Raw genomic sequence first — 14,928 nt, forward strand, 5'->3', positions numbered from 1 at the left:
AAAAAGCAGTTGATTGTATGCAGTGTTTTCTCTCTCTCTCTCTCTCTCTGGAAAAATGCCATTTTTGTCACTTTTAGAGTAAAATATAATTTGGCCTCATCACAAATCAGCCATCCAGCCCTACCCCTGCCCCCTTGTCTTCAGGGATGACTGTTGTGACATGAAATAATGTGGAGGGAAATGTTGAACAGGTGAAGATAGCTGTTTATGAAACCTTGCCAGGGGCTAAACTTGTTAAAATGCAAAGTTAGAGCCATTTGTTGTATGAGGTGATGGCAAAGGGATGAGGGTAATCAGCTGTAACATAGTGCTGGTGATGATCTGACCTTTGTGTGACCATAACCCTTTACGACCCCCATAAAAGCACCTGTTAGAATCAGCTTTAGGGTATTTGAGGACAAGAACACCCATTCAATTTGCTGCGGCAGAAAAAGTGACAGCTTGATGGTTTGTGATCAGGGATTTTTGAGCCGATCAATATCTCGCATTGATGCCTGTCTGACATAGTGCCCTTCAGCTGCAAGCAGATTTGTTGATGCTCCATCTCCATGGGTATTGTGGTCCAAATTACACGCAGTTAAAAAACATTAAGCACTTTTGTGATGCTGAATGTTTAGAATCATTTTAGTGAGACACTTTCTCATTTTTTTTTTTATAAAATGATATTACCCTCAATTTTCCAGGTAACCCTGTGTTGCCATTTTTGTCATTTTTTGCATTTCAAGTGTTCAACAGTTCAGCTGAATTGGGGCGGGCTCACACATCACAGGAATAATTTGACACCATTTTATACATGGAAACTATGGAAACTGTGAACAAACCCATTATCGGGCTAATTTCTCTTCTCATCCCTGATAAGAGCTCTGCCACGGCCTGTTGACACTCTCGGGAATGTCTGAAAAGAATTTGAACCTCATCATTATTCAGAGGTGCCGATGATACAGTAGACCTAATTGGAAATGAAAAGCAGAACCAAAGCTTGGTATAAAAGTGAACAGTGCCCCCCTCTTGCTTTCAGGCGGATTTCTGGAGCAGTGTGGCTACTCTGCAAACAGCAGAGGCATCTGTGGTCCACACATACCCCGCCATCCACCTACATCTCTCAGTGCAAGCATCTCTCCAACGCAGTGCGGCTTTAAGAGGACCGGGGCTCTTAAATCTGCGGTTGGCTCCTCCTTCCGCCATGATGTCAGTCGGAGGGAGAGCGAGAGGGAGAGAGGTGGGCAGTATTGAGGAACTGAGTTCATACAATACTACTGAGACATCTACAGCTTAGCAGACAGATACGGTGAACCGCCTATCCCGGCTCCTGTAAGTGATGCTGCACTGAGGCACACTTTGATCCAACTCCATTGGGGGGCGATGCGCTCTCTGCATCCCTCCTTCAAGAGTTTTTTTGGGGGAGCGTGCACAACCTCGAATCAGTCAAAACAAGTGGTTATAAAATATATTAGGGTGTAAGCTTTCAGTTTTTCAGCAGAAGTCCTTTTTGCGCTCTTGGATTGAAGTTTTACGCGCGGGTCAAGACGCCTTTTTTTGCGCACACGTGTACGTTTGGTGCAAGCAGATTTGAAGCTGGTAAAATTAAAGTAGGAATTTCAAGGCACGCGTAGGGTAGGGATACAAAGTTAATATAAAACAGGCTTGGATCAATGCGTATCTTCGGCCGTGGGATTGCGAGCCCAAGACACCCGAAGAGGAATTACAGCGTCCTTTTCAAACAAAGTTGATCGCTGTGCATTTTTTCTCTCTTGCACATGAGGACCACAGCTTTTTTAGCGCATGGATAAGTTTTTGTAGCGGATAACGTTTTTTTTTCTACTTGCATTGCGTTTTTTGCTGCCGCTTCTGATGAGGATCCCCTTCCACTTCAGTTTAATTCATGGCACTTCTTTTTTTGTAAATCAGTGATGTCTCCACGCGACGGTACTCACGGTTGATTTTTCATCCCATTCGAGCGGAAAAGGTAAGCTTTGCTTCTAATCATGACTTTACTGCTGAGATCATAATGTTTTTTACTTAAGTGGTCTATGAGCGGATGACTGGTCTGTATCCTGAGCGCATTCGGAGTCGCTGGAGAGCGCCCAGCAGCCTAATTTATATGGTCCGTATAAAAATCAAATTGATGTCTCAATACTGAGGACCTGCGCTATATTTACAATCCCCGAAAGCTACATTAGCTGAGCGAAAATTTAGTGATAGTCTACAAGGCAGTTGGATAAATCAGTGTGTCTGGATTGTGGGTCATTTTGATGCTCCGTGGGTTTTCCTAGAGCTGCTCCAAAAGATATAACAGGCGTCCCCGCGCACCTGATGTAAATAGAAATTATCCACGGCCACGGTGCATCGTGGAAGCTGAGTTGTCGCATTATGAATATAAGCTACCGCGCGGTTGGTCACGACTTCGGGCGTTATTTAGTCAACAGATCGCTGGATAGATAGGCCTACTTTCCAAGAGCATCCAACTGCAGGGACTTGTCAGTGCAGGTTTCTCAGCAGCTTGGCCGCTAAGCTCGGTGCGTGGGTGCGCGGTAACAGCGCGCTCTTTGGTCAAGCGGTTCAGCTGTCACAGACCATAACCCCAGGGCCAATCAGCCTGCTCACGCTCACACTCTTGAAAATAAATGAATAAATATCGTATTATTTAGTTCAAATAGTCACGACGTAAATCCCTCGTTGGTCTGGAGATTAACCGCCACAGTTGGTTGTTTGGGTTCCTAATATGTTATACCTGCTCAATATGCAACGCATTATTATTGGGCCTGTTTTCTCTTTTTTTTAAAGAGTCCCATAAGGCCTTCTGAACTCAATATTTGCTGGAGAATTAAATCAAATGGTAATGCGAGCCTTCCCAAGGTGAGCATCATATTTTGGCTGTAGGCTGATGCGTTTATATTAAAAGAAGAGTCAGTGAGTAAATGGAAGCAGGCTAAGTATTTGTTTGAGTTGAAAATTGCAAATATCTGCTCATGCACATCCGCAATTCAAATTCACCAGCAGGTACAAAGCAATTGATCATAGTCTGCAACACACTGATAAAGTGGAGGTGCTACAACCATATCTCCAGTTATTTTTTATTCCTCCGATAAATTCAACTAAATAGGTTATTGACTGCAGAGTGATGGGTTTGGGGGGGGTTGTTAACTTGTTAGGAAGCTGTAAGCATTCAAAAAAAGCTCAAAACTAATTTGTAGTCTCAGACATGCTTCTCCAGGTGTCAAAGATGGTGTTTTTGCTTACAGTGTGTGTTTGGTTGTTAACATTCAAGCACTTTTTAAAATCACTGCCTCCACAGTCACATATCTAAAAACTCAGTAAGTTAAGAGTTTGTCTGTCATTTAAGCCAATTTTTAGTCCTGAGTAACTTGAAGCATCCTTTCTACTTCTCATAAAGCATAATATATTAAATATGACTGCTCACATTGAATTTGTATATTTCAGAATTCATGATGGTGTCTACAGCACAAAATTGCCCTTAAAATATGGTCACTTGGAAATCTGTAAAAATGTCCTCTGATATATTTTCATATTGTTCCTCCAGTATCATTTAAAAAAAAAAAGAAAATTTAATTTTAGCAATTATTCAAAATTTATACAGCTGTGGGCTGCAGTTTTTCTGTTTGACTTTGTTTTAGTCAATTGCATGGTTATTACAAAAATATATTTCCTTGTCCATAATTTAAAATTTTGTCACATTTTCATTAAATGTAATGGATTTTAAAGTCAAAGTTAACGTTAAAGATGATGTAAAGCTACACCGAAATGATCACACTCATATTTGGCATTAGGATTACATTTATATGTATGGACTGCCCTCTTGAGGTCCATGATTACAAGGTTGTAAATTAGTTCGTCATTTAGCTAATGCAGGAGGGTAAGAAATATTACCAACCAACCATTTAATTACCCAAGTAGCACAACTCTCCATAATCCAAGTCTATCTAAGAATTAAAAATCTGATTGAAATGTGAAAAGCCACTGGGTTATGCAGCTTAACAGCATTGCCAGACTTTATGCAAACATTCTGCTTCAAATTATGTGTCAGAATTTTGATATATCAGCTATATCCCCTCTCACTGATACAAGATAGTGTGATGTGCAAATCCCAGTGATATTTGAACTTAAATATATCGTACATCTTTTGTCAGTATTAAATCTACTGTTAACATTGTCAATGTGGCCGTTTATGTCAAACATCATTCTCTCGCACTTTCTCACTTTCCGGCATGACTTAGGTAATATAGTCATTGTTGAAGTTTCCCAAGAGAAAACAACTTTTATTCTTCCACCTTGTAAAGAGAATTGTTCTGGCTGTGTGGACTAAAAAAGAACTGACTGATCTTGACAGAAACCTGGTCTGTCAGGCTGTCAGCGATCCTTAAAGCTGTTAAAAGAGAAAAAGCCCAAGACAATCAAAAGTATTACTTCTACCAGTGCCCTCTTTTGAAAATCTCTTTGGATCCAAAGACAATATTGATAGATACAACAGTGGTGAAAAACCTGCCTTTGACGCTTAAAGGACTCCAAATGTCTTGGTTCCTAGCCTCAGACTAAGTCCGCTGAAAGTTTCCAGTTGAGGATGTCTTTAGGGGTGAAGGCAGGGGGTGACACTAGCTCTATGTCTCCCCTCTCACTGCTACCTTCAGCGGATGCAAACACCAGGAAGGCCTGTCCATCACGCTGTTGTGTAAAGTGATCCTGGGCCGGCCTGCTCCTCTTCACTCTGTGTCTCCCAAGAGGGAGGTTTGAGTTTGCCTACTGGATTCAACCTGCTGTCTGGGGCTCAAAATAGCATTTCAGGAGACTAGTGAAATGTAAGCAAAGGAGACACTCTGACTGACACCCAGGATTTCTTTCTCCCTCCCTCTTACTTTTTTTTCCCTCCAGCACAATTCCTTCTCTCACCTAGCCTATCCCTCATGGACAGGCTTATAAAGAGTTGTGACAAGTGGAACGCCATGCAAATGTTGGGAAAATCCTGCTTACAATAAAATAACCTGCAGTGAGTTAATAGAATATGAGGAGTAAACAAGTTTGGCTGCAATATGTTGAAGGGCAACACGTGCCTCTTGCATAAAAAGAAATCTAACATTGTAATTTTAGCAATTTTGTCTTACGTAGAAAGGTAATAACTCTATTTTTTTGTAATTTTCTACAATATATAATCAAATGTATGTAGTTCTTCCCTTTTTGTACAATGCAGTCTTTTAACATCACGTCAGCATTGCCAGAGTGTCCTTTTTGTTACTACATTTGTACTCCTGCATGTAGTCTTAGTCAAAAACATACTACACCCCTTCATCCTGTGAAACATTATTGTCACTTACAAGGGAGAGGGAATCTAGATCAAGCTTTGATCTTTTCTGTTTTTTCACTTCGGCGAATCACATCCCATTTAAGGATGTAATTTAAACTTCATTATGCGTTGTGCGAGCTCAGCCTTGGACTGCCTGGCGATCATCACAGTAAAGCAATCGCTGCTCACTCTGAGAAAGATGCACACTTCAAAGTAAAGTGTGTCACACTTCCTAATGGGATATATCTCATCAATATTTTGACATGACAGTCTAACACTGCCTGCTATACGTGTAGAATGAATAACCCTCAGAGTGATCGGTGTCAGCCGTGTGTTTTTTCCTGTCCAACTGTTCTTTAATGAGTCTCGTGTGACTGCTTTATGAAATGTGTGAAAAGAAATCTGTCTTTACAGGCTGCATGAATGCCTTGCAATTGTTGCTGATTCAAAACCAGCTTAATTAAATTCTTATTTTTAATCAATTCCCCTTTGTCGGTAGGCCGAGAGCTTCAGTGGCTATGAATGCTGTTGCCTTGCCAATTTAGAGGACCCCTGTAGAGCAGTTTAGGTAGTCATACCTTTTCTGCTGGATATTGTTTGACTCATGTAAATGGATGGAAATTTCATAAAGTAGGGAATATTAAGGTTCCCAAAGAGCTATTTGCAGTCCCTTGTTACCGCCGGTATGTATGCATTTTCAGCACCAGCTGTACATCGTTCCTGTGATGGCTGTCATGCACTTTTGCCATACGTTAAAGGAAATGGTCGTTTGATTTCAAGGCAGCTATCTTATGAATACAAACCAATATCTTGAGGAAAATTGTACGGTTGATAAACACTCAGGGGGTTGGTGGACCTAAATACACAGGGGGATATGAGCAATGAAATTATATTAGTCATTACTTATATTGCACTGAAATCCACATGGGGAGCCAGGAATATTATGAGGAGTAAACATAGCAGTGCATTGGTGGCTTTCTACGTCATTGCACACTAAAACACTCTAAATAATGTAATCCTGTTGTTCCACTGCAAAAAAATCTTTTGAACATGGATATACTTTGATAACTACACTGCATTACCACCACTGCAATACCAACAGGCAATTAAACCCTGCGTGCCCAAGCAATTTATGTGATTGTGGTGGAAATGATGGAATTTCATTTATTAAAGATATCCGAGTATGGATTAAATGAATGAATAGGTCCAAATGTGAGCTAGCAAACCACATGAAGTAACTCCCCTAATAACTTACTAAATATTCTACTAATTAACTGGTGTAAAGCAGTCAATATTTCATGCTAGCATGTACTGGCAGGGAAGGCATTGCAGAGTATGACTCCTTCATCATCTTCCAATGACCTACTTGGGTTTTGGCAAATGGGGTTCTTGCCCTTTGGCAAGCTTTTTGCACATATAAAACGGTTAAAGATTTTGTAGAACAACAGCATCAAATGAAGTGACAACCAACACGTCTGTTAATGAATAATGTTCAGTGGTGGTAAACCCATCCGCACTGCATTTCCTCTTTAAGGTTTTATCATATGCATTGTTCAGCACAAACAGCAAACTGAATGCTGTTCAAATTTGATGTTGAGAGAAAACACATTCGTCAGGATGTAATGAAGTTATGATTAAATTTCACTAATTTGACTGATGGTGGCTCCCACAATAAATAATTTCACAGTGTTGTCTCCTTCCACCGGAGATGCTCTAAACAGTGCTCTTATCTTACCGTGTATGTTTACACACATGGGCGTTCATGAAATATTTGTGAGCTCAATTGTTTACATTCAGAGCAAATGAGGTTTTCCATTAATAGCTGCTGTCAAGCGGTACTACTGCAAGTTTGTGTGTGTGTGTGTGTGTTCGTGTGCATGCAGGGAGGCACTGATGCTCAGGTCTGTATGTGAGGTGCAGTTTATGAAGACACCGCTGCATCTTATTGACTCAGATATGAGCTAAGTTTTTCTCTTCATCCCATGTTTCCATGTGCACTAGTTTGTGAACAAGCTTTCAAAGCAAACAATTTTGTCGCAACACTGAACTCAAATGCTTTCATACTTCTCAATAAAAATATGAAATGGTTCATTACAGCGATGAAATGGATTGATGGAATACGTGAACTGCTAACCTTTACGTGTCCGCTTGCTCAGTGGATGTCATCAAAGGTTAATTGTGTAAAACTGCCGTTAATTTGCTCTCAAAGACATGCGAAGGATGTGGGCTCATAACTAGTTAGGATGAATAGGTCAAGTTGAAAACTCTCCGTGAGGGAAAATAGTACTAATTACAGCAGAACTTGAATGCCGTGCAATTTTGTTCACTGACATTGTGTGTTCTGTCTTTTTCTCTTCCCATTCTTTTTTTTTCTCTCTCTGTCTCGCTTCTCTTGTGGCAGAATTGCTGCTGTAGAAGTGAAGCTCCTATCCACTCTTGAGTATGGACTTAGCAAGTCAGGCTTATGTGGTGGTCTTGCTCACCTGTGTGGTCGTGCTATGTCGGGCCCAGGAGAGGGACTACACGGTGAAGGAGGAGCAGCCGGAGAACGTCCGCATCGGGAACCTGCGCAAGGACCTCGACCTCAACCTGGACCCCAACATCAGGCTATCCTCGCCGCTGCAGTTCAAACCTGTGTACAAGACAGGTGACGTGCCTTTGGTGAGGGTGGAGGCCAACACCGGGGAGATCTTTACCACCAATCACAGAATTGACCGGGAGAAGCTGTGTTCAGGGGTCTTCGCTGAGAAACGCTGCTACTATGAGATTGAGGTGGCCGTGCTGCCAGATGAGATCTTCCGATTGGTCAAGATCCGCTTCCTGATCGAGGATGTAAATGACAACGCACCCCTATTCCAGTCCACTGTAATAAACATCTCCATCCCGGAGAACACAGCCATCAACACCCGATACCCGGTGCCCTCAGCGTTTGACCCTGATGTTGGGATCAATGGGATTCAACATTATGAACTGGTCAAGGTGAGGCTCGCTCCTATTTCATCTCTCACACATAAATGAAACAGGAAATGTTATTATTTGTTTCACAGTGGCATTAGCTCCTCTTAATTTTGATACAAATCCATTTACATACAAACTAACTCAAACTCAACAAACAATTTTGTGTTGATATGAAGCCTATTTCTGAAGGTCCATTTGGTTGTGAATATTGATTTTGTTGGTATACATTTCAATGTTATCACTCAATTAAATAATTAATTATAATAAAAATTAATATGTGTTAGAAGGGGCCTTCTACACCTACTTTTAGGTTCAGGAGGGTGTTATCAGCCTATTAAATGGTAATTATCAATTATTTTCCTTTCAGTTTTGTGAAGTTTGGGCACCAATACTACATGGTTAGGTTTGGAAAAAAGATAATGTGCTATATTCTGCCATACTCACACTTGCTGTTTTCAGTGCACGAGTGCCTTCACACTGTAAAGTATGTCAAAATGCTGTGTGCTTTGAGTATTTGGATGGCACACTCATAGCATTTAAAGAGTTGGATGTGGAATGCTGGACACTTCTCACCTCCGGCGGTCACCTATTTGGCTTTGGACAATAAATTTGTGAGAATGGTTGCTAAGGAAGCTGCAGCAATTGTAGACGCTCCAGAGAACAAGCAAATAAGCCTGGTGACAATCACTGTAAAATATTGGCGGTAATGCTCTACTAATGGAGGTATTCAAATTGAGACACAGCAATGATATATTTATATTACCTTTATTTTATATATTTATATATCGGTAAAATGAGAAAACTTTGACTTTTGGTTAACATGGAACAAAAACCCCAGTCTCCTGGGTGAAAGTCCTGTGTTTGTTTGATTCACCACTCAGATCTCCTTCCTGAAAGGACTCCATCACTTTTTACTCCAATGTTATATCACCTGACTTCCTCCATCATCGTTTCCTCTGAGCATCCTAGTAGGAGTAGCAGGCCCCCCCTAACCCATATCTACAAGGCTGATAACCACTGATAATGTCCATTCAGTTTAGTGATAACATTTAAAGCAGGTGCTGTCTGCTTCAGTCTCTTGAGAATGTGGCGGTCATGATTCCTATATATTCCTGTTTTATTCGATGTTTGCTGAATTGCCAGCTGTAATCAATTAAATTCTAATTTAAAACATCCAAGCAGAAACTGAATTTCTAACTAACGTTTATGTCCGCAATGCCATGTCTAAACTAAAAGCCATCTTGTAGAATTGAATTTAGTTCCACAGTGAATGAGTGAAAGATATTGATAGTGAAAGGTATGGGCCTGAAGCTTCATGTTACTGGTATAGTCTTCAATTTACTGATTTGCTTTATGGATGGAATAGAGTTAAAACTTTTTTAGCAGAATAAATAGGCTTTTTGTAAATCCAAGCAAAAAAGCAATTACTCTGATAAACCAAAGTGGCAATTTAGCTTGGAGAAATATTATATAGGGATAAAATGGTAAAGAAGGTATGAAATTAATTTTCTTTCATATAACTGTATGGATGCAAGCTGAATATTAGTCAGCACACATTATTGATTGAACTCTGTCACAGTGCTATGCCTGCAGCTTGCCACCTGTCTACATCAGGTCTGATTGGCTGACTATTTTAATCAGTGAATCCTTACGATATGTTCAGTCTTTGGATGTTTACTCACACGTGGTTTTCTTGTATGATTCAGATTCTGCATTGTAGTTTCTGCTGTAAACCTGCTGTAGAGCTGTAGTGCTGTAGTGTATATCCATATAGGAAATTAATTTTGACATGTTGAAAATATGACCTACTTTTTCATAAAGCCGAATATGTCAGGAAGCCTACAGTGTTTTATACCAGCCATTAATATTTTCATATGCTTTATTTCATTATGAGAGAAGGTTATAAAGAAGGAGAAGTTTTCACCGGGTACAGTAATATCATAGAACACGCTGTAGAAAGTGCACACACAGCATATACCACATGTCCAATTTACAGCAACAGGTTACATGTGCTGAACATGGTAGATTTAAACAAGTGAGAAGCAGAGCACTGTATTATGTTAATAGGTGTCTCATGCAGAACTAGGAAAAGCTTTTCTTCATCATCTAATTGGTACTTTATTAAACTGCAGTGCAATATTCTCTGTTGTCTAATGGAGTCAGCCCTAAATCCTGAATTGTAGGATAATATCTTGCATTCTTCATTTATAGTCTAGACAACACTCTATGCTTTGTGGATAGATGAATATTGGAGATGACATGCGCTCTTACAAATGAAGTGTAATTAAAGAGGGAGATGCAAGCACTCTGGAGGAAACCCTAAACATAATAAATAAAGAAAGGTTACTGCATTTTGAGAGCACGGTGCGAGACAGAAATGACAAGTCCATCTTGGAGTCTCAGATGAAGTTAAAACTGGGTTTGGAATGAACAGAATCATTGCTGTCCGCGTCTGCCTTGAATACCAATTTGCATTTTTAAAGAGTCCCACTGCCAAGGCCTCTCCAGCGCAACGTCCTGAATTGTTCATGCCTGGAAAATCACCAACCAAATGTTCTGCTCATTATGATGATGATCTGCAATCATTTTCTTTGCCCTTTTCACAATATAAAGCCTTCTAAAACCCTCGCCTAGGCGCTGGTTGTATTATCTTTTGCAGGAAATTCTTCTTAGAGCATCCTCAGCACTGCGTCCCTGATTCAGTTCTTCTCATTATATTCTCATTGTGATCGAGATTAATTTTCTTGCGTCCCAGGTTCCATATGAGTAAAACTCAGAGAGAAACATTAAAGGAGCCAAAAACGTGTTCAACCTTTGGTATCTTTCATTTCAGAAGTGCAGAAAGCCAAGGGTTTAGTGAGGAAGGAATGTGCAAGCATTTCCTAGAATAGCTCTTGGCCGCTAAGCCACCCTTGGACTATCTTTGTATGGTCCTGTGAGATTTGTCTCAGAAGCTCCCTCAGAATGATAGTTTGCCCAGTTTCCTTGTGTTGTGCAAAACATGGTGGTGAAATTGCTACCATTGTGTGGCACAGTGAGCCACACTCAATGGTCTACCACTCCACATGGAGCATGCCCAAATTGTCAACATACAGAACAAATGAAAGAAACATGGTAGCTTCTTTTTTGTACAACTTTGTCCTTTTCCAGAGCTAAGAGGAACAAGGGGTAATTTCACCCAACACAATGTTCCAGCACCACACATAATGGTTGGTAATCACACTTTGAGTGAAACTCTGCCATCAGTGTGGTGCAGTGGTGTGTTACGTCACCTGAAATGCAGAGAAGGCGTCCTAAGAAATGGTCAAGGTCAGAGAAAGCAATCACATGCATGGATGGAGGAGGATCTCCCATGAAAGCAGATTTGATCACTTTATGTATTCATAGGATAACTCAGAGGCCAACATGGAAACATTCTCACGACTTAAGGCAATTCTGCTATTGGTTTTGCCCTGGACTTTGGCTTTTCACAAACATTGCCCCCTTTCCTTATTCCAGTGCCATACGAGTTTGCAGAATCGCACACCACATTAATCCAAATTGCATCTATGTCAGCATCTTCAGACACATTTGAGGTGGGCGTCTTGTTCAAGTCATTTCATGTAGATCAATGTTCTGCTGCTGGCTGGGCTATGCCTCACTTGATAAAGTGGATGATGAAGTGGGTGTGCGTATTTTAGCTGGGCGATCTGAAGAGCTCTTAGACTTAACCTTTTTGCCACCTTACTAGCTTTTCCTCTGCAACATTCCTATCTGAAATATACCTAAGATATTTTTAATGGATGGAGTGGTCTTTTAGCTGGTACTCAGAGTCGGAGCTTGAATAATTTTATTCCTAAACTGATTCTAACTTTGCATTTGAAGATGCAAAATTTATTCAAGCTCCATTCCCAAGTAGCAAGAAACATTTGATTAATGCATTGCATGCTGCCTATAGGCAGTGAATAGGATTTTGGGGCAGAGAGCTCACTGTCGAGCATTTCCAGTTTTTATTAGCATCCTATTTTGACACATTATCCTCTTCTAGGGGTTGACGAAAAGAGACAAACAATTCCCAGCTTCTTTTGTCTTAATTATATGCATGAGATCATGGCCAGGGGCAAAAGTGGATGAGGGATGGAGAGAAAGAATGAGGGAGGAATGAAAGAGAGAGAGGGTGAGTTTCTATCAGCATTATAAAGAGGTGCTATAGCTTGTGATGAATAGCCCTCCCCAGTTAGCCCTATCCATGGGCATCACCGTGACTAGAGTCCTCCTGATATATTCACAGCCCAATCTCAGTCTCCTCTTAGTTTTAATAAGGTCATCAACTTGACTGAAAGATGCATCCACTGATAATCTGAGGCGCTGTCTGCAGAAAGGGGGTTCAGAGTCATCCTTCCCTCATCATCAGCCACCTCTGCTTCTGTCAGTATCCCTCAGTCATACCATTTGAATTAGCCAACTCTGATTAGATTGTGTGCGGCACACATCCCACATATACAGTGCCCTGATCCTTCCACGATCCACCGCAGAGACCCGTAATGTGGAGTGAATGGCAACTCATCAAAGTTCAAGAAGACATGTACCTGTACAGTGTATGTGTGGTGAAAGAGTGAGCCAGGGTATAATGTGCACACTTAGCCGTTTAGAGAGCTTTGTCCTTCTCGCTCAGCCTTAGGGTTTCCAGTGAGTGATTCATGCAAGTATTTGGCCTTTTCTTAGCCTGCCCTAGATCTTATCACAATCCACCAGACTAATTCTGCATTCAGGAGGATGCACAGCCTGAGAGATAGCTCCCTTCAACTTATTGAAATGCGCTGAGTGCTGTCTTGTCAGTTGTAAAATTGTGTGAAACCAAGACAAAAGCATAGAGGAAATGCTGGCTCATAAATCATTGTGCAGCATTCCCTTTGACACATCCTAACTCAACATCCTACTATTAAATCAGGCTTTGCCAAATATCAGTGTGCAGATACTCAGCTACTGTGCCGAATCTGTGAACTATTCAAACAACTGGGGATTGAGGAGCTCTGTGCGGATGGAGTAGTGCTTAGCAATAGAGCCCGCAGAATGTTGTCTTGGACCTTTAAGTTATGACAGAAATAGTTCAGCAATGTGCATAAAGATTCAGCACAGTCCATCCATAAGGCGGTTTCCCTACATTTCCATGCACAGCCTTATATACCATGTCTGCGTTCCCCTATATGATTTTTGCTTGCCAGAAGGATCACAGAATAAGGTCTGAAAGATCATTGCTGCAGCATTGGCTGGTTTAAGTAGTTCTGTCAATCACTGACATGTTGACAACACTCCCTCAGCAAGCGGTTTTTCAGAGTACATAATAATTTACATGCTGCAGCTGCACGTTTCCTTGTGTCGGCTACAACACTATGCTGGCACGAGGACGGTTAGAGATTTTAAAACCTACTTGTGCTCACAATTTGGTTGAAATGTTCCTCCCTTGAACGAGGAGAATGTATATATCTTAATCTCATTTGATAGCTGTGCCTAGACAGAGTAATCTCTTCCAACATTATGTGCAGCATGAAGCTTATCTCTTTAAAGAGGATGCTTTTTCTTGTTTTACCATGAAACTGCTTCTGACTGAAAGAGCTTCAAAGGGCTTCTTTGTTTCATAATGTGCATGCAGCTCATTCATGGGCTTGATCTTCTTCGTATTTCCTCCCCCCTGCTCTCTCTTTCTCCCCTTTTCTGTCACTTGTCTCTCTCTTCCTCACTCCTTTCCTTCCTCTCTCGTCTAATTTGAAAACATTTATGGATCCATACCATACCCCATCTGAAATTGTAAATATTAGTGCAAGTGTTTTTTTTGGGTGGAAGGCAATTACTCTTAACAGCCAGTGCCAGTTCCTCTGGTTTCTCATGGGGATTACTTATGCATTTGTTTTCATTTTCCTCCGGCTTTACTTTTGCCTAGATTTAGCCCTTCTTGAGCAAAAAGCCTTCCTAATATGCAGCGTTTTTACACTCCCTTCTCTTAATCTGTGGTGATCTGGACTTGCAGTGTATTTAAAATGGGTTCTCATTGTTGTATCTCCATTTCCAGCTTTCTCCCTCCCATTATGAAGTTGAAATGCTGCAATGCTGCCTGCTCTATTCTAACTTTACACAAGATAGGAAGGTAGAGTGAAATCTCATTTGAAGGCAAAAAGAAAATTCGGACAAGGAAGTAAATGAATTCCTTCAAGCAGTAGTTGCTAGGAGGGGTGGCTGGACTAGATTCACTACAATGATTGGTCACATTTTTAAAAGGCTTAATAAGCTGATATGTCCTGTGTTTTGAGGGCAAATACTGTAAAGTGTATGTAGAAAATGAGTAAAACTAGCTGATGATTAGCATGTTTTAAAAGGCTTTTGATTAATGGGTGCCGAACTGAGATGAGCAGAACTAAGCCAAAAAACAGCTGCCTTGTTTTAAAATGTCCTGGGCTGTTTAATTTGCTCTTGACATCCATCACTGCCTTAAAGCCTGATCCCGAGAACAGTTACAAATGAATGTAAGTAACCTAAGGAAATACCTCAACAAGCTGTATGGCTTTCTAAGACAATTAACAAATCTGAAAAAAATAGGAGGAATGCTGTAGAACATATTTTACATCACTGCAGAGATCTGTACCTTTCTTTAATACTCTATGAAACTGTGGTATTCTTACTCATGGTTTTAAGGGTCA

The 14,928-nt window shown here is 40.7% G+C and overlaps 1 protein-coding gene across 3 annotated transcripts in view; it reads left to right on the forward strand.

Moving 5' to 3' along the window:
* Positions 1-1,162: 1,162 nt before the first annotated feature.
* The window catches only part of pcdh11 (protocadherin 11), a 152,421-nt gene continuing 138,655 nt past the window's right edge, over positions 1,163-14,928 (forward strand). Inside the window, exons 1-2 of one of the 3 annotated variants that reach the window (XM_042493963.2) lie at positions 1,163-1,966; positions 7,698-8,275. In XM_042493963.2, coding sequence (XP_042349897.1) covers positions 7,739-8,275 — 537 coding nt within the window. In that variant the 5' untranslated portion in view covers positions 1,163-1,966; positions 7,698-7,738. The remainder of the gene's footprint in view (positions 1,967-7,697; positions 8,276-14,928) is intronic. The other 2 variants (XM_088081017.1, XM_042493964.2) reach the window with 2 other exon arrangements.

This window comes from Plectropomus leopardus, chromosome 8 (genome assembly GCF_026936395.1).
Source record: "Plectropomus leopardus strain MGB_pleo_1.0 chromosome 8, ASM2693639v1, whole genome shotgun sequence".
NCBI classification, from domain to species: Eukaryota; Metazoa; Chordata; class Actinopteri; order Perciformes; family Serranidae; genus Plectropomus; species Plectropomus leopardus.